Genomic DNA, 25,431 nt, shown 5'->3' with positions numbered 1-25,431 from the left:
TCAATTTTTTTAATTTTTGGGTAGTTAAATATAATTGATATAAAAAATTATATTGAACTAATCTATACCTCACATTAATAATTTTCATCATTCTATCTTCATAATTGCTTCCAATCATTTCTCCTCATCTCCAGTTCAGTCTCCCTTTCTTTCCATCTCCTTTCCACCAGTTCTGCGTTCACAGAGCCACCCCTTCCATGATCAATTTTCACCTTTCCTCTCTCCTGTCCTCCTATCCATGTCCCATTATCTCCTTGAGTCAGTTGGCCTGTGCTCCCCCAATCCTGCCCTTCCATCCCTTCTCCCCCAGCCTTTTAATTCAGGTGCCTCCCTGCTCTTTACTCACACCTTGAAGATGGGCTCAGGGCTGAAACATCAGTTATATATCTTTACCTCCTCATCAGGACTGAGAGTGTGGAGGAGACAGCTGAAGTACGGGGTGGGAGGAAGAAAGGACCAGGGCCAGTGAGGGATTGGTAGACCAGAGAGAGGCGAAGGATGACGGACAGAAGTAGTAGTCTGGCAAATGCCAGATAGAAGGAGAGGGTTTCCCACCTACATCTGGGATACCACCCATGCCCTCCACTACCTTGACACTTCCAATTAATTTATATTTCACTAACAATAATTGAAATCTAAACCAGGAGATTCTACACATGTAAAAGTTAACATTCAGTGAAGCAATAACACTGAACAATGAAGATGATGCTTCCTGAACACATTTAAGTATATTTTATAGATTGTGGGCTGCTGGTCACAAAAACTCATCTTAAAATGTTCCTATCAAGTACTGTTTTTTTAGATATAACCTATTTTTCAGACATGCTTTAAGCATATAAAAAACAAAGTGCAACATGTCATTGAAAATTCATTTTCTGCATTAGCACTTGGACCTCTTCCCTGCTGGTCTTGGTGCAGTCAGCGATGAACATGGTGAAAGGTTTCACCAGGACATTGCAACATCACAGTGCAAATATTGCTATAAAATTACATTTAAAAATAAATAAATTTGTGCAAAAAAAAAGGCAGTGTCTGTGGATCAATGTCCATTCGGGAATCTGATGGCGGAAGGAAAGAAGCTGTCCTTGTGCTGCTGGGTGTCCATCTTCATGCTCCTGTACCTCCTTCCCAATGGTAGCAGAGTGAAGAAGGCATGGCCTGGGTGGTGGGGGTCCTTGAGAATAGAGGCCACTTTCTTAAGACACAGCCTCTATCCTCAATGGAGTGGACACTGATGCCTGTGACGACACCAGCCAAGTTCAAAACTCTGTAGTTTTTTTCTTCTTGTGTGTACAGTTACCTCCTTTCTCGTCAGTGACCTAATCAGTCAGAATGCTCTCCATGGTAAACATGTAGAAATTTGCAAGAGACATACCAAATCTGTTCAAACTCCTCACAAAGTCTCTTTGTGATGAAGGCCCCAGGACATAGCCTCAGGGAACCTAAAGCTGACTGACTACCTCTACCCATAGGTACTGCCTGACCCACTTAGCTCTTCCCATTTTTCATTTTTTTTCTCAATATTACAGCATCTGCAGGTTTTGCCTTCTCCATGTCAAAACTTCAGAAACTGGTTCCCTTCCAGATCTCTACAGTAATTACTGATATACCCCAAAACTCCAATATCGTAATAATCGTCACGAAGTTGGTTCATTTTTACAGGAAAACCTAGCGAAGTCAACTCTCCTTTTACATGAGAAAAAGTGAGGCCAGGGGTGTTGTTGCACAATAACAATGTGATCCACAATCAATTATGCAAAGACTGAAGTTATTGGAACTGAAGGCTTTTATTAGCGAGAGATGGACAGCATCCCTTGTGCTCCTGGACTTGACCTAGGACTGGACCCTGACCTGGACTTGAACTAGGGGCAGGCTTGTGGCATGACAGCCTTTATGGGGGATAAAGGGGAGAAGTCACGAGCCGGCCAGTGAGAGCAGAGTCAATCATAAAAGGTTGTATCATTTACACATACAATTTTGGTTTCACCACACAATGCTCATTGCAAATCAGGTCCTGGAGAAGAAGAAGCATCCAAAGTAGCCAAGTCATCTTGTTTAGCCTTGCTGAAGCCCTTATGCTGTTACAGCATAATCAATTTCTCTGGTTACCCATCTAGCCAAAGCCCTTTGGTGAGTAATTTCATTATTCAATGATCATCCGTCTGAACTTCCTGTTCTAAAATGCATGGGAACAACCAAAGATGTAAATGGCTCAATAGACGTTGAAGTCTTTCCCTTTTAGATCCTTGAGACTGAAATACTATATTTTAAACATAAATATCCTTATTTCTTTATAGAAGGAAAACTAAATAGGTTTAAAATATCTATTTATTATTCCTATTTAAATGATGCAACAAATCACTGATCATTATTAGCATTGAGACCAGACATTAAATAATAAGTCATTAGCCATTTTCTTTTATCAATACATTGAATTTAAAGAAAGGCCTAGAAATTTAGATGGTGTGCTATCAACCCCGATTCTTGGTGTTTCATTTCTAAATGCCAGGCTTATTGCTTGAACTAATAAATGTACAAATGACGCTGAAGGTTGCAATCTCACGTTTATTTTTAAAAATAATCTTCAGGCAAAATTTGTACTTTTGTTCCCCCCAGTGTTAACACATTCGGTTTGCTTTTATTCAGCCAGGCACCAAGTGTAATTTCAAAGTACTGTACGGAAAGATCTTCGATATTCTCTCAGAGGCATTAGATTGCTTTTCATCTGGTTTGTAAATAGCAAAACAATGAAGAAATAAAACAAATAAACTCAAGCAATGGAAATACATGGTTTGCAGAACAAACCATTGTATCAAAGTATTCTTTACTGAGCTACTATAGACATTGTACACATAGTCGAGTTGATGTACTCGCAGGAAGCCAATGTACACGCTGCAGAGTCTAGCGCAAGACTGACACCACCTTGCATGCTTGGCTTATATACATCACTGCTTTGGTCACATGGACAGGACATGATGTCATCAGGCCAGATGAAAACTTGTGTTGAATGCAGGTCAATTTCCCGCATTTTCCACAGCCATTTTGGGAGCCGGTGGGCTTGCTGGTAAGTAGGTCGCCACACCATTTCCTTTATTTCTCAAGTCTTTCCAGTATTACCATATGACCTAGTAGTCTAATTTACAAGAAGTTGTTCAATTCTAATTCAATTACTTCAAATATGCAAATATATAAATGCAAAACCTTTAAGTTAAGCTTTTAAAACTTGGATTACTTAAGCAATCTTCTTTGGCTTGGCTTCGCGGATGAAGATTTATGGAGGGGGTAAAAAAGTCCACGTCAGCTGCAGGCTCGTTTGTGGCTGACAAGTCCGATGCGGGACAGGCAGACACGGTTGCAGCGGTTGCAGGGGAAAATTGGTTGGTTGGGGTTGGGTGTTGTGTTTTTCCTCCTTTGCCTTTTGTCAGTGAGGTGAGCTCTGCGGTCTTCTTCAAAGGAGGTTGCTGCTCGCCAAACTGTGAGGCGCCAAGATGCACGGTTTGAGGCGATATCAGCCCACTGTCGGTGGTCAATGTGGCAGGCACCAAGAGATTTCTTTAGGCAGTCCTTGTACCTTTTCTTTGGTGCACCTCTGTCACGGTGGCCAGTGGAGAGCTCGCCATATAACACGATCTTGGGAAGGTGATGGTCCTCCATTCTGGAGACGTGACCCATCCAGCACAGCTGGATCTTCAGCAGCGTGGACTCGATGCTGTCGACCTCTGCCATCTCGAGTACTTCGACGTTAGGGATGAAAGCGCTCCAATGGATGTTGAGGATGGAGCGGAGACAACGCTGGTGGAAGCGTTCTAGGAGCCGTAGGTGGTGCCGGTAGAGGACCCATGATTCGGAGCCGAACAGGAGTGTGGGTATGACAACGGCTCTGTATACGCTTATCTTTGTGAGGTTTTTCAGTTGGTTGTTTTTCCAGACTCTTTTGTGTAGTCTTCCAAAAGCGCTATTTGCCTTGGCGAGTCTGTTGTCTATCTCATTGTCGATCCTTGCATCTGATGAAATGGTGCAGCCGAGATAGGTAAACTGGTTGACCGTTTTGAGTTTTGTGTGCCCGATGGAGATGTGGGGGGGCTGGTAGTCATGGTGGGGAGCTGGCTGATGGAGGACCTCAGTTTTCTTCAGGCTGACTTCCAGGCCAAACATTTTGGCAGTTTCCGCAAAGCAGGACGTCAAGCGCTGAAGAGCTGGCTCTGAATGGGCAACTAAAGCGGCATCGTCTGCAAAGAGTAGTTCACGGACAAGTTTCTCTTGTGTCTTGGTGTGAGCTTGCAGGCGCCTCAGATTGAAGAGACTGCCATCCGTGCGGTACCGGATGTAAACAGCGTCTTCATTGTTGGGGTCTTTCATGGCTTGGTTCAGCATCATGCTGAAGAAGATTGAAAAGAGGGTTGGTGCAAGAACACAGCCTTGCTTCACGCCATTGTTAATGGAGAAGGGTTCAGAGAGCTCATTGCTGTATCTGACCCGACCTTGTTGGTTTTCGTGCAGTTGGATAATCATGTTGAGGAACTTTGGGGGGCATCCGATGCGCTCTAGTATTTGCCAAAGCCCTTTCCTGCTCACGGTGTCGAAGGCTTTGGTGAGGTCAACAAAGGTGATGTAGAGTCCTTTGTTTTGTTCTCTGCACTTTTCTTGGAGCTGTCTGAGGGCAAAGACCATGTCAGTAGTTCCTCTGTTTGCGCGAAAGCCGCACTGTGATTCTGGGAGAATATTCTCAGCGACACTAGGTATTATTCTATTTAGTAGAATCCTAGCGAAGATTTTGCCTGCAATGGAGAGCAACGTGATTCCCCTGTAGTTTGAGCAGTCTGATTTCTCGCCTTTGTTTTTGTACAGGGTGATGATGGTGGCATCACGAAGACCCTGAGGCAGTTTTCCTTGGTCCCAACAAAGCTTGAAAAACTCATGCAGTTTGGCATGCAGAGTTTTGCCGCCAGCCTTCCAGACCTCTGGGGGGATTCCATCCATACCTGCTGCTTTGCCACTTTTCAGTTGCAATAGATGCAAGCAAAATGAACAAGTGAAAGAGAAGAGGTAGCTGGGATTAGAGAGAAATATATGTCCACTCAAAGCAGAGCAAAGATGCGCAATAAACAAAAGGTAGACAATGAAACAGAGAGATTTGGAGTTGGAGATAACAGATTGAGACGTCAAAGGCAACGTTTTGACAACATTTGTAGGGTGGTGGGAGTGTGGAACAAGCTTCTGGCCAAAGTGGTAGATGTGGGCTTGATTTTAATATTTAAGGAAAAGTTGGATAGTTATATGGATGAGAGGGGCATGGAAGGTGATGGGGTAGATGCAGGTCATTGGGACTAGGTGGGAGGGTAGTGTTTGGCATGGACTAGAAAGGCCAAACTGGCCTGTTTCTATCCTGCAATTGCTATACAAGGGTACAGGAAGCAGGCAAAGTTACTAAGAACGTGAATGATTGATGAGGAGCACATAGAAAAACTTTGGTAAATACAATAGACTGTTGGATAAGTTGTCAAAGTTGTAACAAAACTAAATGATGGGTGCTTCAGAGATGCTGCTTGACTGCTCAAGTGGTTCCAAATATGTGGGTTTTAATTCTCTGAATAAGGTCATTTGATTGCAGACAAGTAGAAAAAGGAAATCTAGAATTTATTCCCCTTAGAAAGTTGGGTCTGTTTAAAAATTCCAAGATTCCTCGAAGCCAAGAGCAAGGGTTACAAAACCAAAGTGTGTAGGTGGAAGCAGGGTTGGGGGTGGGGGGGGAGGGGGGTTGTCTTGGATTTGGGAATTTTTTAACAGCAGCCCCTGAAATGTGAAAGAGAAAAGTTCGTTGACAGATTGTGTCAGAGTATTTTCCACGGCGTGAAGTGACAAGCAAGGAAATATATGGTGGTACTCTGCAGTCAGAGGAACAGGATTGTCAAATGAAACAAACAAGGTGACCAGAAGCAACTTCCTGCAAATATTATTATCTGCATCAACCTCAATAGCACATCAAATAAGACAAGAGAAATATAGACCCTCAGCCATGCATGTATGAGGAATGCTAAGGAACATTAATACATTGTTGTATCTTAAACTACCAATTCAACATTTTACACATATAATGAGCAATTATTTTTGCATTTTGTTGGAGTTTTTTTCCATCATTATCAGAGATGCTTTATATTTCTTGGTGTGTCTTCTGAGCTCAAAACTATAGAACATTATAGCACAGAAGCAGGCCCCTTCAGCCCTTCTAGTCTGTGCCAAACTATTTTTCTGCGTAGTCTATACCCCACTCATCCATGTACCTGTCCAAATTCTTCTTAAACGTTAAAATTGAGCCTGCATTCACCACCTCAGACAGCAGCTCATTCCACACTCACACCACTCTCTGTGTGAAGAGTTCCCCTGAATGTTCCCCCTAAACTTTTCCCCTTTCACCTGTAACCCATGTCCTCTGGTTTGCATCTCACCTACCCTCAGTAGAAAAAGCCTACATAGATTTACTCTGTCTAGCTTCCTCATAATTTTAAATACCTCTATCAAATCCCCCCTCATTCTTCTACACTCCAGGGAAAAAAAAGTCCTAATCCATTTAACCTTTCCCTGTAACTCAGTTTCTGAAGACCAGCAACATCCTAGTAAATCCTCTCTGCACTCTTTCAATCTTATAGATATCTTTCCTATGGTTAAGTGACCAAAGCTGCACACAATACTCCAAATTTGGCCTCACCAATGTCTTGTACAACTTTACCATAACATCCCAATTCCTACACTCAATACTATCATTTATGAAGGCGAATATGCCAAAAGCCCTCTTGACAACTGTATCTACCAGTGATGTTACTTTCAGGGAACTATATATCTATATTCCCAGATCCTTCTGTTCTACCACACTCCTCAATGCCCTACCATTTACCATACATGTTCTTTCTTGGTTTGTCCTTCCAAAAATCCAACACCTCACATTTGTCTGCATTAAATTCCATCTGCCATTTTTCAGTCCATTTTCCAGCTGGTCCAGATCCCTCTGCAAGTTTTGAAACCTTCCTCACTGCCCACAACACCTCCGATCTTAGTGTCATCTGCAAACCTGCTGAACTAATTTACCATGTTATCATCCAAATCATTGATGTAGATGACAATCAATGATTGTAGACGGCAATCACCGATCCCTGAGGCACACCACTGGTCATAGGCCTCCAGTCTGAGAAGCAACCATCCACCACCACTCTGGCTTCTCCCATAAAGCCAATGTTGAATCTAGTTTACTACCTCACCATGAATATCAAGCAACAGAACCTTCCTGACCAGTCTCCCATGTGGCCTTACTAAAGTCCATGTAGACAACATCCACTGCCTTTCCTTCATCAACTTTTCTGGTCACCTCTGAAAAATTCTACAAGATTGGTTAAACATGACCAACCACGCACAAGGCCATGCTAACTATCCCTAATCAGTCCCTAGCTACCAAATACTTGTACATCTGACTTATTAGAACACCTTCCAATAATTTACTTCACCAGCCTATATTTTCCAGGCTTACTTTGGGTGCCTTTTTTAAACAACGGAACAACACGAGCTACCCTCCAATTCTCTGGCACCACACCCATGGCTATTTTCAATATTTCTGCCAGAGCCCCTGAAATTTATACACTAGCCTTCCTTAAGGTTCAAGGGAATAATTTGTCAGGCACTGGGGATTTATTCACCCTTATCCTTGTTTGCTTTACGACAGCAAGCACTTCCTCCTCTTTAATCTGTATAGGTTCCAAGACCACACTGCTTGTGTCTTCCTTACTTCACATAACACTGTTCCTGTTTCCTGAGTAAATACTGATGCTAAAAGCCCTTTAAGATCTCCCCTATCTCTTTTGGCTCCATACATAGGCAACCACTCTGATCTTTACGGGGACCAATGTTGTCCCTTACTATCCTTTTACTCCTAATATACCTGTAGAAACCCTAAGGATTTTCCTTCACATTGTCTACTAAAGCAATCTCATGTCTTACTTTAGCCTTCCTGATTTCTTTCTTTTGTTTTTTTTGCAATTTTTTAATACTCCTCAAGTTCCTCATTTGTTCCATGTTCCCTATACCTGCTATACACCTCTTTCTTCTTCTGAACCAGATCCACAATATACCTCGAAAACCAAGTTGAAAATACCTGTTAACTTTGCCTTTGATCCTGACAGGAACATACAAATGTCGTACTCTTAAACTTTCACCTTTGAAGGTCCTCCACTTACCTCTCACATCCTTGCCAGAAAACAACTTATCCCAATCCAGGCATTCTGGATCCTTTCTAATTTCCTCTAATTGAGAACCAGACCTAGCTTTCTCCATAATTAACTTGAAACTAATAGCATTAAAATCACTGGATCCAAAATGTTCCCTACACATACCTCAGTCATCTGTCCTGTCTCATTCCCTAATAGGAGATCCAGTATTGTATTAGCTGGTACCTATATATATTGATTTAGAAAACTTTCCTGAACACATTTGACAAACTACAAGACATCCAGCCCTATTACAGTATGGGAGTCCCAGTCAACATGTGGCAAGTTAATATCTCCTACTATCACTAATTTAAGTTTCCTGCAGCTGTCTCTTAGCTCTCTATAGAGGTGCTTCTACAACTCTTGTTGAATATAATACAATCCTATGTGTGTGGTCATAGCTATCCAATTCCACAGCTCCATCCATATAACCTCAGTACTATGGACTATACTGCATGAGCACAGCGGTGATATTTTCCATGAATAGCAATGCCACTCCTCCCCCTTTCACCCATCCCCCCTGCCCCCACTCTATCTGAAACCAGGAACATTGAGCCCAGTCCTGCCCCTCCTGCAACCAAGTTTCACTAATGGCTACAATGTCATAATTCCACGTGCCAATCCATGCTCTAAGCTCGTCTGCCTTTCCTACAATATTTCTTACATTGAAGTAGATGCACCCGATATCATTTCCACCACGTACAACCCTTTGACTTCTAACGTTACATGCAATTTTCACCTCATCTATTCTGGCACTGTGGTTCCAATACCCCTGCAAATTTAGTTTAAACCCACCAAAGCAGCACTACCAAACCTTCCCGCAAGGATATTCGCCCCCCTCCAGTTCAGATGCAAACTGTCCTGTCAGAACAGGTCCCACCTTCCCTGGATGATCCAGAAACCTGAAGCCCTCTCTCCTGCACCATGTCTTGAGCTACGTTAAGCTGCATTATCCTCCTATTTCTAACCTCACTAGCACATGGCACGGGTAGCACAGCACCCTGGAGGTCCTGTCCTTCAACCTACCATCTATCTCCCTGAACTTGCAGGATCTCCTCACCCTTCCTACCCACAACATTGGTCCTATATAGATCATGACATCTGGCTGCTCACACTCCCTCCCAAGAATGCTGTGAACTCGATCTAAGATATCTTGAAACCTAGCACCAGGGAGCCAACATATCATCCAGGATACTCGATCTCTTCCACAGAACCTCTTAGCTTCTCCTCTAACTAGGGAATCCCCTATCACTACAGCTTTCCCCTTCTCCTCCCTTCCCTTCTTAGCCATAAGACCAGACTCCCTGACAGAGACCTGATCGCCATGGCCTGGTAGGTCATTTCCCCCCCCCCCCCAAACTTGTTATTGAGGGGAATGGCCACAGGAGTGCCCTGCACTGCCTACCTGTTCCCTTTCACTCTTCTGACTGTCACCAGCTACCCTCCTAGGTGTGATAGTGTCCCTGTAACTCCTGTCCATCAGCCTCCCAAATGATCCACAGTTCAACCAACTCCAGCTCCGATTCCTGAACTCAGTTTGTAAAGAGCTGCAGTTGGATGCACTTCTCGCAGATGAATAATCTGAATAATAATCTAAATTGGGGGCTGTACTACCAATCAACCACAATCAGACAGAGAATCATAGAATCAGTTAACTAATTTAAAATTTAAATATAATGAATTACAAACTTATCGGTTTGAATGTTTAATGAACCGAACTAAACATAAATTTTATGAATGGGGTGAGAAAGCTCATAAAGTTCTGTCATGGCAGTTAAAAAAGGAACAATTATCTAGAATTATACCAGTAATTAGAAAGAAATCGGGTATTACTTTTAGTCAAAAGAAAATTAATGAGGAATTTTGTAATTTTTATTAAAAATTATATACTTCGGAATGTAAAGATGTAACTAAAGATGCTATAGATTCTTTTTTGAAAAATATTAAATTGCCACAATTGAATCAAGAAGATAGACAGGAGTTAGATAAATCCTTTACAGAAAATGAAATAGAAACGGCGATAAGAGATATGCCAAATGGAAAGGCTCCTGGTGAAGATGGGTTTTCTATAGAGTTTTACAAAACTTTTTATGCTGATATATTTCCTATTTATAAGGATGTTTTACAACAAATTTATGACACTTTTCGATTACCCGAGTCTTGTTCCAATGCAATAATTACAGTTATATCAAAAAAAATAAAGATCCTTTACAGGTTTTTTCTTATAGACCAATATCGCTGTTAAATGTAGATTATAAAATTGTAGCAAAAGCTATGGCTAATCGATTAGCTCAATATTTGCCTAAAATAATACATAGTGATCAAACGGGATTTATAAAAAATAGATATGCGTCAGATAATATTTTGCGTTTAATAACTGTGATAAATAAATCTAAATCTCAGATGAATTATCCAATAGTGGTTTCGCTGGATGCAGAAAAGGCTTTTGATAGAGTGGTTTGGAAGTTTTTGTTTAAAGTTCTTGAGAAATTTTGTTTTGGTTCTTCATTTATTGGATTGATAAAGGCTTTATATAATAGTCCGAAGGCCAGAATTGCTGTCAATGGGCAGATCTCAGAATCTTTTAATTTAACAAGGTCTACTAGACAAGGATGCCCATTGTCACCTGCTTTAATTGCTATAGTCATTGAGCCTTTGGCACAATTAATACGTCAAAATGAAAATGTTAAAGGTATGAGAGTTTTGAATGAAGAATATAAGATTAATCTATTTGCTGATTATGTTTTATTATATTTGGTGGATCCGGGCATTTCTTTACCAGCAATTCAAGAATGTTTAGAAATTTATGGTCAATTATCTGGTTATAAAGTAAATTGGACCAAAAGTGAAATTTTATCAATTTGTAAAAATGATTATTCAATGTATGAAAGTATTACAAATTTGAAGTGGACCACACAAATTAAATATTTAGGAATTAATGTTAATACGGAATTTCAAGATTTATATTCAATTATTTATCTTCCTTTAATAAAAAGGATTAAATTAGATTTGATTAGGTGGAAGGATTTGCCTTTGGGTCTATTAGGGAGGATTAATACTATAAAAATGAATATTTTTCCTCGAATACAATATTTGTTTCAATCAATTCCTTATTTTTTAAATAAAAGTTTTTTTAAGGATCTATATATAGCAATTAGAGACTTTTTATGGAAGGGAAAATTTCCGAGGGTAGCGATGAGAAAGCTGATGTGGGATTTTCAATTTGGAGGTTTAAGATTAACGAATTTTCAACATTATTATGAAGCAGCTCAATTTAAATTTCTTAGTGCATTAATGAATATGGATGATCCGCCCAGTTGGGCAAAGATAGAAATGGCAGTTATTTCAGAAAAATTTTGTTTCGATGGAATAAAAATTTATTATGAACTTATGATGTCCCAATATTGAAGCAGTTATTAAATTTATGGACAAGTAAACTTAATAAATTGGGGCTCAAAAATAAATGGTCTGGACGATTGCCATTATATAACAATCAACTTGAACGTCTCCAATATCACTTTGAAACAGTGGGAAAGGAAGGGAATAAAAAATTTATCTGATTGTTTTCCTGAGGGATGTTTTTGTTCTTTTGATGAATTACAAAGGAAATTCGGTATTAGTGGAAACTCTGTATTTGTGTATTATCAATTAAGATCTTTTGTAAAACAGATATGTGGTCGACATATGATTTTATTGCCCGATTCTAATTTTGAGGAATACGTACTTTCAATACCACAAAAGGGATATATATCTGATTTGTATTGTATTTTACAAGAAATTGATAGTAAAAAATATTGGGATAAAGATAAGTTGAAATGGGAAAAAGATTTAAGTTTTATAATAGCTGAAGAAGCCAGGATGGAAATTTGTCAGAATAGTATTAGGAAATTGGTTAATGCTAGATTAGCGATGATTAATTATAATTTTATACATCAGTTATATTTAACACCGGAGAAACTAAAAAAGTTTGGTCTTAGTAAGTCGGATTGCTGTTTTCATTGTGACCAGACAGCTAATACTTTTTTGCATACTGTCTGGCTTTGTGATCGATTGCAACAGTTTTGGAAGGGTATTCAATCTATATTTACTAGTTTATATAATATTTGTCTTGTATTAGATCCTGGTATATTTTTATTAGGGAATATGCAATCATTAATTGATTTAGGCCTACAAGATTATCAGATTTTTTTTATCTATTTAGCTTTAGCTGTGGCCAAGAAATATATAGCTCTTACTTGGAAAGATAGAAATATATTAACTTAAGATAGGTGGTATTTGGAGATGAAGTTCTGTTTGACTATGGAAAGGAGATCTTTTTCAATTCAGGACAGGATGTCTTTTTATAGGTTGAAGTGGACTCCGTTTGCTAAATATATGCATTTAAGTTTGATTTAAAAATGTTTTTAAGTTTGATATTTTAGTATTGATAATTTTTTTTGTTGTTAGTATCTTTATTTGTTATGTTTTATCTTTTTTTGTGTAAGTGGGGTTTTTTAATATAATATTGTTCATTTTATTAACTCTTCACTCTTTCACTCTTTATTGGGGGGGGGGTTAGACCAATTTTAAGCTAGGTCATTAATGTTGTGTACTAATTATTGGGGGGGGGGGTTTTACTTTATTTAATCTGCCGATGTAGTATTGTAATTTTTATCTTACGTTTAATCTTTTTACTGTAACTTTCTATTTTATTCATGTTATAAAATCTTAAATAAAGTTTAAAAAAAAGACAGAGAATCGTGATTAGTGGGCTTTCATCACCTTAAAGTATCAGCACAGCTTGCATGTTGCTGGTCCAGTTCCAAGGCAGGTACGGAGGGGGGTTTAGGTGTAACAGCCTTTATGGGGATATCTGGGAGGGAGGAGTCACAGGTTCAGAGAGTGGGCCATCCCATACATAGTGGTAGCACCACAGGGATATCAAAATATTTCACATTGGATCGCGAGACTTTAATTCATCAATCTGACAACTGTCCAACATAATTTTACATTGTTAATCAAAATCCTTCAAATAGATTGTCTTTGATGTGCAATGATTTGTTGAGATTAATTACATGAAATTAATGTGTAAAATATTGAACTGGTAGTTTAAGATACAATATACAATGTGTTGATATTCTTTAGCATTCCTTGTATCCCAACGGTTATCAACACTGCTGAATCATTGATATCACAGGGTCCCATCTGATTGCCTAATCTAAACAGACCTGCAGCCTGATGGCATCTGATTAACAACATACTCACCAATCCATTTCTCCTACCTCAATTAAATATTCAACAAAAAGTTCTGAAAACCTTGCCATCACCATCATCGCATTTTGTGCATTCATTGAAGAAATTTCCTCTCCCATTCTCTAAAGCAGCCATTCTCAACAAGGGCCATACACATCCCCCATCCTGGGGCCACAGCACATTTAAGTCGGGGGGGGGAAACAACACAAACTGAAATCACAAGATGTTTTTATGTAGTCGATAGGAGAGAAGTATGGAAGAAACCAACTAAACACGACTGCTTCATGGGGAAAGGGGCCCATAAACATTGAGCAGAGACCGAAGGGGGGCACAGCCAAAAAAAGGTTGAGAAAGAGTCCTTCCACGGTCTGTTCTTTCCTCCCCGCCCACCCTTTCACTCCCTTATGCACTGATAATCTTGTAGGCCTAAATCAATGTGCAAAAACTGTCTCTACATCTCTCTCCTCTCACCTCCATGCAGCACCACAAACAGATGAGGTGGAGCTTTGCATGCACATCATCCAACTTGACCTACCACTTCCATTAGCCCCTTTCAAATTGAAGGACCTGGGTAGCCCTCCTGTGACCCAGGTGGGATTACTGGATCATGTGTGCCTCCTGCACCTTTCAAATTGCAGCCTAACCTAACTGTTAAATCACCATCCCGGCGATTTAAGGGGGATCCTGGCCCTGTGATGATGTGGTGAGTGACACATCAGGCAGCCACAGGGAATCCCCCTGCTCCTTGTGTTCTTTCCATCCCCCTTCTGTTTAAATTTCCAGAGTAACCAGTTCAGCCATTTCCCCTTTCAAATAGGCAGAGGAGGATACCCGGGTAAGTTCTACTGTGTTCCCTGACCACCTCCGAGATAGGTCTGGGACCCAGGTAGATTTTGATTGGGCTTGCCCGGTTCAGCCCTTGCAAATAGCCCTGTATTTAGGTCTTCAACCTTGTAAATTGCCCAGTTAACCTCATTTTACAAGGCCATTTGAAAAGGCCTACTGCTGTGTAACTGGGGTGACAACCGCGCAAATTGCCCGGTTAACCCCACTTTACACGGCAGTTTGAAAGGACCTAGTTGGTGTGGCAATGAAGATATCGGATATGTGGAGCGGCCTTAAAGAGTCATCAGAACAAATGGAAGGCTCTTTTCTCCCCACAGTTTAAGGAAAAAAAAAACACACAAGAAATGAAAAAGCTAGGATCTTGAGCAAACAATGAGCAGAGCAGAAGGGATCAGCAGACCAGGAGGAAAATGGACATTTTTGGGTCGGGGTCCCTTTCTTGAACCTAGTGACAAAGAAGGACCCCAACCCGGAATGAGGCATTTCTTTCCGGCTTTAAACTAAGATTGTTCATGCTTGATTCACCACCGGTGGAAATAGTTACTCTGTGTTTATTAAATCCCTCCATCATCTACGTGCATAGAAATAAAATGTAAATTTATGGAACTTTTAATGATTTAGTCTTCTTGATTCAGTTCCTTGAGCCCTCTCTCGTCCATCTGCGCTGCCTGTCATCGAACTTCCAGAGTAGGTGGTGACCAGCAAGGAACTTTTAATGGAAGTCAAGATATAATTGTGAAATAATACATTAAATATTGAAATACAACATATGTAAACAGAAATACATTTTAGCACTGACCTGGGCATCTTTTGGCAATGGCGTTGTCTTCTTTATCCCGATCTGGATATAACTGGAAAGTAGAATATTTGTGGTTAATTGCTTTACTTCAAACCAATGGGTAAAGGCATTTTTTTAAAAATAAAACAAAACAGAGTTATATGAGTGAAACCGAGCCATGTTGCCCAATCTTCTGGTTATGATGCTAGACAAGGGACATGCATAAGGAATCAAAGAAAATGCAAGAGCCTTGCAGGTCTACATTGAATACAGAAAAAATGTTTTACCATCCACTGTGAAAGAAGAGGATTTTTAAATGGTGAGAAATTGACGTGTTTAAAGGAACCTGGGTGCGTGGATTCCTGAAAGGTAACGTGTGGGCATAGCAAGAATGATGAAGGTGAACAGTATTACTGGAGGATCTGACAACCAAAGTAAAGGTGCCTTAATGCAATTAAAAAGGGTTGCAGTTGTAATATTTGACACAGGCTCGGTCTCCTAAACTATGAACTTGCAATAGAGGGAGTCATCGGATTGAGATTGGGGATGCTTTGCCCTCTGAGGGAGATTTAATAGTTGATCCTATAATTTCTCAGATTGGAATGATTGAGGGTAATCTCATTGAAACATAGAAGATGCTCGGGAAAGTTGACAGGCTGATGCAAAAATTATGTGACCACAGGCTGGGGTGACTCGGACCATGTGTTTAGGTTTACTATCTCTTATTTATAATAATTTGCTTGATATAAGGATAGCCTTGAGAGGTAAAATCAAGAACGATTGGGAACAGGATTTCAACCTTTTACCAAAAGGTTAGCCTTTTTTTTGGCCTAACAGAGCTATAAACCCTTCATAGTTGTGCAGATTCAAGACAGAGATTGAAGGAAATTGAGGGACATGAAGTGTTGCTGTGGTTAATAAGTAGCCAGGATCTTGATGCATTAGAGAGGGTATAAGGCAGAACGACCTATTCCTGTTGTTCTTGCCTGTGTCGAACTCACAACTGCAATGCCTTCATGTTGTGTATCTTTGACAAATTTTAACATTTCAAGAGGCTTCCGGGGTGTACTATACACATTAAAGCTCAAAGCTTCCTTTTAAAGAATTTGAAAGCAAAGGGACTGAGAGTTCAAGCGATAGGGTGAGTGGAGAATGAAGACAGAATTATTGAGCTAAAGAAGGACAGGAAAGAGAAATGCCTGAGATTTTAACACTGGAATATGGATGTAACATTGGACCTTTTTTTATTTTTTTTTCACACTATAAACCACATTGATCAAGATACATACATTTTTATTTTCAAATATAGAGTGTCGTTTTCTCCCCCCCCACCCCCTTCCCATCCCATCCTCCCTACCTTCCCTCTCATTCATTTAAAGTTCAGAATCTAAGATACATTAAACCCGTCAAACAATGTTGTCACTCAATAAAAATAAACAAGAAATTCCACTGAGTCAATTCTTTTCATCTCCTTCTCCTTCTGTCATTTTAGGTGGTAGATGTCCCCGGTAGGTTTTCTCTATTGTGTTTCATGTATGGCTCCCATATTTGTTCAAATATTGTAATATTATTTCTTAAATTATGTTATTTTTTCTAATGTAATACATTTATTCATTTCTATATACCATTGTTGTATTCTCAAGTTATCTTCTAATTTCCAGGTTGACATAATACATTTTTTTGCTACAGCTAGGGCTATCCTAACAAATCTTTTTTGTGCACCATCCAAATCAAGTCCAAATTCTTTGTTTTTTATGTCACTTAGGAGGAAGATCTCTGGGTTTTTTGGTATATTGCTTTTTGTGATTTTATTTAATATCTGGTTTAGATCTTCCCAAAATTTTTTCACTTTCTCACATGTCCAGATTGCATGAATTGTTGTTCCCATTTCCTTTTCACAGTGAAAACAACTGTCAGATACTGTTGGGTCCCATTTATTTAACTTTTGAGGTGTAATGTATAGCCTGTGTATCCAGTTATATTGTATCATACGTAACCTCGTGTTTATTGTATTTCTCATAGTTCCAGAGCATAACTTCTCCCATGTTTCCTTCTTTATCTTTATGTTTAAATCTTGTTCCCATTTTTGTTTAGTTTTACCATTTGTTTCCTCATTCTCCTTTTCTAGCAGTTTAATATACATATTTGTTATAAATTTTTTGATTATCATTGTGTCTGTAATCACATATTCAAAATTACTTCCCTCTGGTAACCTCAGACTGCTTCCCAATTTGTCCTTCAAGTAGGATTTCAGTTGGTAGTATGCCAACACTGTATCGTGAGTTATATTATATTTATCCTTCATTTGTTCAAAGGATAATAATTTATTTCCTGAAAAGCAATCTTCTATTCTTTTGATCCCTTTTTTCTCCCATTCTCTAAAGCACACATGTCAAACTCTAGCCCGCGGGCCAAATTTGGCCCGTGATGTCATTATATTTGGCCCGCAAGATCATATCAAAAATGTATTAGAGGTGGCCCGCTGGCCGCCGCGCCAGTATAGCGCATGCACAGTGACCGCTGTGTCCCAGGGTGAGAGAGAGAGAGAAAAATCCTGGTCCTTGAAAAGTAGTGGTGGGTGGTTTTATAAATACGCTGTCGTGTCCCCCCGCCAACCCCCCCCCACCGCAGCGCGGCCTGGCCAGTGTCAGGGGAAGCCAAGGCCGCTTCCCAGTGCCTGCAACCCCAGTGGCACAGCGTTTCTTGGAGCTGCAGATGGAGTCGGGACGCCGGAGGGAAGATTGGGGCTCCCCGCCGGGCGATGGGGGCGCCGGCCGCCGGCCGCCCTGCGCCTTCCCACCGGACCAGCGGTGGGTGCCCGGAGTACACGTGGAGAGCGAGGCTGGTCGGGCAGGTTGGGTGGAACCCCCGCCAATCTCGGGAGTGGCGTGGGCTGGATCAGGATTAGCAGCGCTCACCTGCTCCTCCACCGCTGACTGGGATCCCAGTGCGGTCCTGAGCGCGGAGACTGCCCTGGAAAGGTCCTGGGACACTGGCACAGAAAGAAAAGGGGGTCCGGGAGAAACTTAGCAGGTCAAGGGGGGTCCGGGAGAAACTCAGCAGGTCAAGGGGGGGTCCGGGATAAACTCAGCAGGTCAAGGGGGGTCCTGGAGAAACTCAGCAGGTCAAGGGAGGTCCGGGAGAAACTCAGCAGGTCAAAGGGGGATCCGGGAAAAACTCAGCAGGTCAAGGGAGGTCCGGGAGAAACTCAGCAGGTCAAGGGGGGTCCGGCAGAAACTCAGGGGGGGCCTGACCTCGCCAGGGCCGTTGCCCACTCCCCCTCCCTGCCGCAGGCCGACCCGCGACTCACGGTGACGGGGCCGCTGATCCGCCGAGATGCCGCCCTGCAGCGAGAGCCGATGCCTCCGCACTGTCGTTGTCCAACCTGATCGCCCGCAAACCCCGCCCTCCCGCACACAGGCCTGAGTAAGTATTATGAACTTTAATCTCAGGATAAAACGATCTTCCAACAGTTTCATGTCACAGTGATAAATATATTCCTGGTTAAAAATGGTCCTGCACCTGGATACAAGCTCATTAGGCATAAAACTTGAAAAGTGTGTAAATCAAAGGATATCTGTACCAATGGGAAAAGGGCATGGCAAATAACCCTGCTAGAGTTCATGCCTACAATCAGTCACCCATTTGATTGTTTCAGGAATCATGTTATTCTCCCACATTCTCAATAGCCCTCAGATTTTACTATTCGACAGCACACTAGCAACATTTGACAAATCCTCTATAGAGAAATATTATTTATTGAATATTTTATTTCTCATTTGTTAATGCTTCTGGAAAGAGTTTATCCAAAACTATTATTAAACATTTATTTTAATAAGAAAAAGTTTAACATTACATATGTTGAAAGAAGAGAAAACATGCAGATGTTGTTGAACATTTTCAATAAATATTTAGTTCGGCCCTCGACTTAGTCCAAGTTTTTAATTTTGGCCCTCCGTGAATTTAAGTTTGACACCCCTGCTCTAAAGGAAAGGTTATCTATTGTAAAAGGGATTAGCTGATTTTGCGTCAGTATTAGTTTTGGTAGTTGGTAATTTGTTTTATTCCTTTTTACATGAATCTTCTTCCAAATATTGAGCAGATGATGTAATACTGGAGAATTCCTACATTGTACCAATTTTTCATCCCATTTATATATGTTCAGGTATCTTCTCCCCTATTTTATATAGTTCTAATCTAGTCCAATCTGGCTTTTCCCTTGTTTGATAAAAATCTGATAGGTATCTTAATTGTGCGGCTCTATAATAATTTTTAAAGTTTGGCAGTTGTAAGCCTCCTTGTTAATACCATTCTGTTAATTTATCTAGTGCTATCCTCAGTTTCCCCCTTTTCCATAAAAATTTCCTTATTATTTTCTTTAACTCCTTGAAGAATTTCTCCGTCAAGTGTATTGGCAATGCCTGAAATAGGTATTGTATCCTTGGGAAAATGTTCATTTTAATACAGTTTATCCTTCCTATTAGTGTTAGTGGTAAGTCTTTCCAATGCTCTAAGTCGTCCTGTAATTTTTTCATTAGTGGATAATAATTGAGTTTATATAGATGGCCGAGGTTTTTATTTATTTGTATACCTAGGTATCGTATTGCTTGCATTTGCCATCTGAATGGTGATTCTTTCTTAAATTTTGAGAAATCCGCATTATTCATTGGCATTGCTTCACTTTTATTTGCGTTAATCTTGTATCCTGACACTTCTCCATATTCCTTCAATTTCTTATGTAATTCTTTTATTGATATTTCTGGTTCTGTTAAGTGTACTATAACGTCATCTGCAAATAAACTGATTTTATATTCCTTGTCTTTTATTTTTATCCCTTTTATTTTATTTTCTGTTCTTATCAATTCTGGTAGTGGTTCTATAGCTAACGCGAACAATAAGGGTAATATTGGGCATCCCTGCCATGTTGACCTGCTTAAGTTAAATTGCTTTGATATATATCCATTTACTGTCACTTTCGCCAATGGCCCCTTATATAATGCTTTAATCCAATTAATATATTTCTCTGGTAAACTGAATTTTTGTAGTACTTTGAATAAATAATTCCATTCTACTCTGTCAAAGGCCTTCTTTGCGTCTAAAGCAACCGCTACTGTTGGAGCTTTATTTCCTTCTACTGCATGAATTAAGTTAATAAATTTACAAATATTGTCTGTTGTTCATCTTTTTTTAATAAATCCAGTTTGGTCTAGATTTACTATTTTTGGTACATAGTCGGCTAATCTGTTTGCTAATAGTAAAGATATTTACTAATAGTAAAGATATTGGTCTATATGACGCTGGTGCAAGTGGATCTTTCCCTGTCTTTGGTATTACTGTAATTATTGCTGTTTTGAATGAATCTGGTAAGCTTTGTGTTTTATCAATCTTGTTGTTTACTTCCAGGAGGGGAGGAATTAATAAATCTTTAAATATTGTATAGAATTCTATTGGGAATCCATCCTCTCCTGGTGTTTTATTATTCGGTAGTTTTTTTTATTATCTCTTGTATTTCTACCATTTCAAATGGTTCTGTTAATTTATTTTGTTCCTCTATTTGTAATTTTGGTAGTTCAATTTTAGTTAAAAATTCATCTATTTTGTCTTCTTTCCCTTCGTTTTCAGTTTGGTATAATTGTTCGTAGAATTCTCTGAAGTTTTCATTAATCTCCGTTGGATTATATGTGATTTGTTTGTCTTTTTTCCTTGATGCCAATACCATTCTCTTAGATTTTTCTGTCTTAAGCTGCCATGCTAGAATTTTGTGCATTTTTTCTCCTAGTTCATAATATTTCTGTTTTGTCTTCATTATATTCTTCTCCACCTTATATGTTTGTAGTGTTTCATATTTTATTTTTTTATCTGCCAATTCTCTTTTAGTTGTATCTTCCTTCATTGCTAATTCTTTTTCTATATTTACTATTTCCCTTTCCAACTGCTTTGTTTCATGATTATAGTCCTTCTTCATCTTGGTTACATAACTTATTATTTGCCCTCTAATGAATGCTTTCATTGCATCCCATAGTATAAACTTATCTTTCACTGATTCCGTATTTATTTCAAAGTACATTTTAATTTGTCTTTCAATGAATTCTCTAAAATCCTGCCTTTTAAGTAGTATGGAGTTTAATCTCCATCTATACATTCTTGGAGGGATGTCCTCTAAATTTATTATCAATATCAGGGGTGAGTGGTCCGATAATATTCTAGCTTTATATTCTGTTTTTCTTATTCTGTCTTGCATACGAGCTGATAACAGGAATAGGTCTATTCTTGAGTATGTTTTATGTCTACCCGAATAATATGAATATTCCTTTTCCTTTGGGTGTTGTTTCCTCCATATATCCAAAAGTTGCATTTCTTGCATTGATTTAATTATAAATTTGGTTATTTTTTTCTTTCTGTTAATTTTTTTTCCCAGTTTTATCCATATTTGAATCCAAATTAAGGTTGAAATCCCCTCCTATTAGTATGTTCCCTTGCGTGTCTGCTATCTTCAAAAAAATATCTTGCATAAATTTTTTATCTTCTTCGTTAGGTGAATATATATTGAGTATATTCCAAAACTCCGAATATATCTGACATTTTATCATTACATATCTCCCTGCTGGATCTATTATTTCCTCTTCTATTTTAATTGGTACATTTTTACTGATTAATATAGCTACTCCTCTAGCTTTTGAATTATATGATGCTGCTGTTACATGTCCTACCTCAATCTCTCTTTAATTTCTTGTGCTCCATTTCAGTTAAATGTGTTTCTTGCACGAATGCTATATCAATTTTTTCTTTTTTTAGTAAATTTAGCAGTTTCTTCCTTTTGATTTGGTTATGTATTCCGTTAATATTTAAAGTCATATAGTTCAACGTAGCCATTTCATACTTTGTTTATCTTCCCTTTCCGTTTCTCCATCATCACCTTTCCTTCTTATCCATTTCTGCTTTCTTGTTTTGAACACTTTATAAGACAACATTTCTAAAACATCAAATATTTCCCTTATTCTCCTATCTAAAATTTCTTTAACCCCACTATCCCCTCCCCTTCCTGAGTTGCCCTTTATCCCTTGTCGAGCAACCACATCTCCCCTCTCCATTTGGATTTACAAATTCACTCGCAAGCGTCAACTGATTTCGCAGTGACAGTAACTCCTCCCCACCCAGCCCCCCCGAAAAGATTTTAATTTTCATATATAACAAAGGTCACTCTCTTAATTCCCTCCTTACTTCCTCTCTTCCCTTTCTTTCCCTTATTAATTCTTATCTATACTCTATATATTTTCCTTTAAATACAGATACATTCATGTACACACATATATACATGCACACCTATATATATATATATATATATATATATATACACACACACACCCATATACACATACACACATACATATAGTTCGTGGTCATTTTTATTCTCGTTACATGTCTTCATCTCTCTGTCTGTTTTGTAGTTGTTCTGCAAATTTTCGTGCTTCCTCCGGATCCGAGAATAGTCTGTTTTGCTGCCCTGGAATAACTATTTTAAGTACCGCTGGGTACTTTAGCATAAATTTATATCCTTTTTTCCATAGGATCGCTTTTGCTGTATTAAACTCCTTTCTCTTCTTCAGGAGTTCAAAACTTATGTCTGGATAGAAAAAATTTTTTTGACCTTTGTATTCCAGTGGCTTTTTGTCTTCTCTTATTTTCTTCATTGCTTTCTCCAATATATTTTCTCTTGTTGTATATCTTAGGAATTTTACTAAAATGGATCTTGGTTTTTGTTGTGGCTGTGGTTTAGGGGCTAATGTTCTATGTGCCCTTTCTATTTCCATTTCTTCCTGTAATTCTGGTCTTCCTAGGACCCTGGGGATCCAATCTTTTATAAATTCTCTCATATTCTTGCCTTCTTCATCTTTCTTAAGGTCCACTATCTTTATATTATTTCTTCTATTATAATTTTCCATTATATCTATCTTCTGAGCTAACAGCTCTTGTGTCTCTAACTTTTTTATTAGATTCTTCTAATTGCTTTTTTAAGTCCTCTACTTCCATTTCTACGGCTGTTTCTCGTTCTTCCACCTTGTCCACTCTTTTTCCTATATCTGACATGACCATCTCTAATCTATTCATTTTTTCTTCTGTACTTTTAATTCTTCTTTTTATTTCACTAAATTCTTGTGATTGCCATTCTTTTACTGATTCCATATATTCTTTAAAAATATATATATCCATTGTCTTGCCTTTCCCTTCTTCTTCCATTTCTCTATGTTCTTCTTCTTCTTCTTCTTCCTCTGGGTTAGTCATCTGTTGTTTCCTTGTTTTCTTTTTACTCTCTTCTTTCTTGTTCTCGTTGTTTTCTGTGTTCTCTTCCTGTTGTTGTGTTGCAGCTGTCATCCTCAGGTGTGGAGATCAACTCCTCAGCTGTTCCCCCCTCCTGTCAGTGTTTTTTTTTCATGCGCATCGCGCATGCGCGAGGAGTTGCGCATGCGCAGTTGCGCACTTTTGCTTGGCTCCGCGAGCCATTTTTGTAGTCCTGAGCTCGGGACTTCAACTGACCTTAGGGAACAGGCTTCTCTCTCCTCAGCGGGCCTCCTCTTCTTCCGACGTCCTTTCTTCTTCTCTTCCCGTTGCTTTCGACTTTTCTTTCTTCACTGCCATTTTCTTCCCACCTTTACTTTCATTTTATTTTAATTATGTTTGTGCCTTTGTGTTTTCTGTGTTTTTTTTTTAAACTTTTCCAGAGAGGGCTGGAGTTCCCCGACCGGCCACTACTCCATCACGTGACTCCAGCCCGATGTAACATTGGACTTGAGGGAAGTAAAAGGATGGTGATATACTGCGCTGGAGATTGTAACAATAGTTAGCAATTGTAAATGGTGCGAAAGCAAGTTTGGAGGAAGTGAAGCAAAGCAGGTCATTCTCAGAGCTGGCATAGTTCACAGGGAAGTAAATAGTCCATTAGATGGCAAGGTTCGGGGCAGATGTGAACATGGGTCCAGGTACAATCTTTCCATTTTGTCAAGGGAGGGAGGGGGAAAGAGAGAGAGAGCGATACGAGGGATGGTACCTTAGGAAAAAAACGGGATGGGGCAACATTGTGGGTTGGAACTAAGGAGATAAGGTAGCAGAGGTTATCCCTAAACACATGATCAATGAGCTAAAGACACTGCCTTATTTTGACTTCTATTTATTGTTGTAAGGTGGTTTACATGAATGTTTGCACAGAGTCGCTGCCGTAAAACAATGGATTTCTTGGCTTGTTCATAACCATAAATTCTGATTCTGAAAAATTTGAGACCATTACCACCAATTCCATATTGCTGATTAAATAAAATAAATACAACCTATGAGACTTTCTTTGGGCATTCTAATATACAGCCATTGAAGAACATATTTAATAGTACTAGAAGAATTAATTTGCTTCTTTTGTTACACTTCAGTCATCGACTTGACCACATTCCATGGGTAGAAAAGGAACTGAATTTTACTAAAAGTTCTTCTATGTTGCCAACTTTAGAGTCTTTTTTAATCCTCTTCTTTATATAAATTAACTGATAATCCAATAATTAGACATAGTTTGAGATATGGGCACAATTTAGAAGGTTTTTATTTAATATTTCAGACTTTTCTCTTGCCAGCCTATTATATCTAATCATCGTTTTCAACCTTCTTTGCAAGGTACTTTCTTTAATGACCGGCACAGATTGGATATTAAATGTTTTAAAGACCTTTTAATTCAAAATAATTTTGCTTCCTTTGAACAATTGGGGGCAAAATTTAACTTGCCAAACACTCATCTTTTCAGATATTCACAAGTTAGGCATTTCGTTCAATCTCAGGTCCCTGACTTTCAGCGAATTCCCAAGTCCAACATCCTTGATACACTTTTTGATTGACAACTTTCTCATAAAGGTTTACTATCTCTTATTTATAATAATTTGCTTGATACAAGGATAGCCTTGAGAGGTAAAATCAAGAACGATTGGGAACAGGATTTCAACCTTTCATCCTTAGATGAGGAGTGGAATTCTATTTGGAATGTGATTCATACAACCTCCTTTTGTGACCAGCACTGTTTGTTGCTATTTAAAGTGGCCCCCGGAGTGCATATATCTAAAGTTAAATTGTCTCTTTTTATTCAGATACAAGTCCTCCACATGGCAAATGTAAAATTGTTGATGCTTCTTTGGTTCACATGTTCTGGGCTTGCCCTAGTTTAGAAAAATTTGGGAAGATATCTTTCAAATATTATCGGTGATTCTCAAGTTCAAATTAGAACCTTGCCCTTTAATTTCTCTATTCGGATCATTTCAAGATGATGATGTTTTACTGACTCCAACTCAA

The 25,431-nt window shown here is 39.1% G+C and overlaps 1 protein-coding gene across 2 annotated transcripts in view; it reads right to left on the bottom strand.

The window, feature by feature from the left end:
- Positions 1–25,431, bottom strand: part of LOC138747980 (doublecortin domain-containing protein 2-like) — a 162,805-nt gene that overhangs the window by 132,968 nt on the left and 4,406 nt on the right. For both annotated transcript variants that reach the window (XM_069907657.1, XM_069907667.1), the window contains exon 2: positions 15,130–15,181. In XM_069907657.1, coding sequence (XP_069763758.1) covers positions 15,130–15,181 — 52 coding nt within the window. The remainder of the gene's footprint in view (positions 1–15,129; positions 15,182–25,431) is intronic.

Source organism: Narcine bancroftii, chromosome 1, assembly GCF_036971445.1.
Source record: "Narcine bancroftii isolate sNarBan1 chromosome 1, sNarBan1.hap1, whole genome shotgun sequence".
NCBI lineage: Eukaryota > Metazoa > Chordata > Chondrichthyes > Torpediniformes > Narcinidae > Narcine > Narcine bancroftii.
Note: the sequence above shows the minus strand (reverse complement) of the source record. Positions and strands in the feature narration are given on the sequence as shown.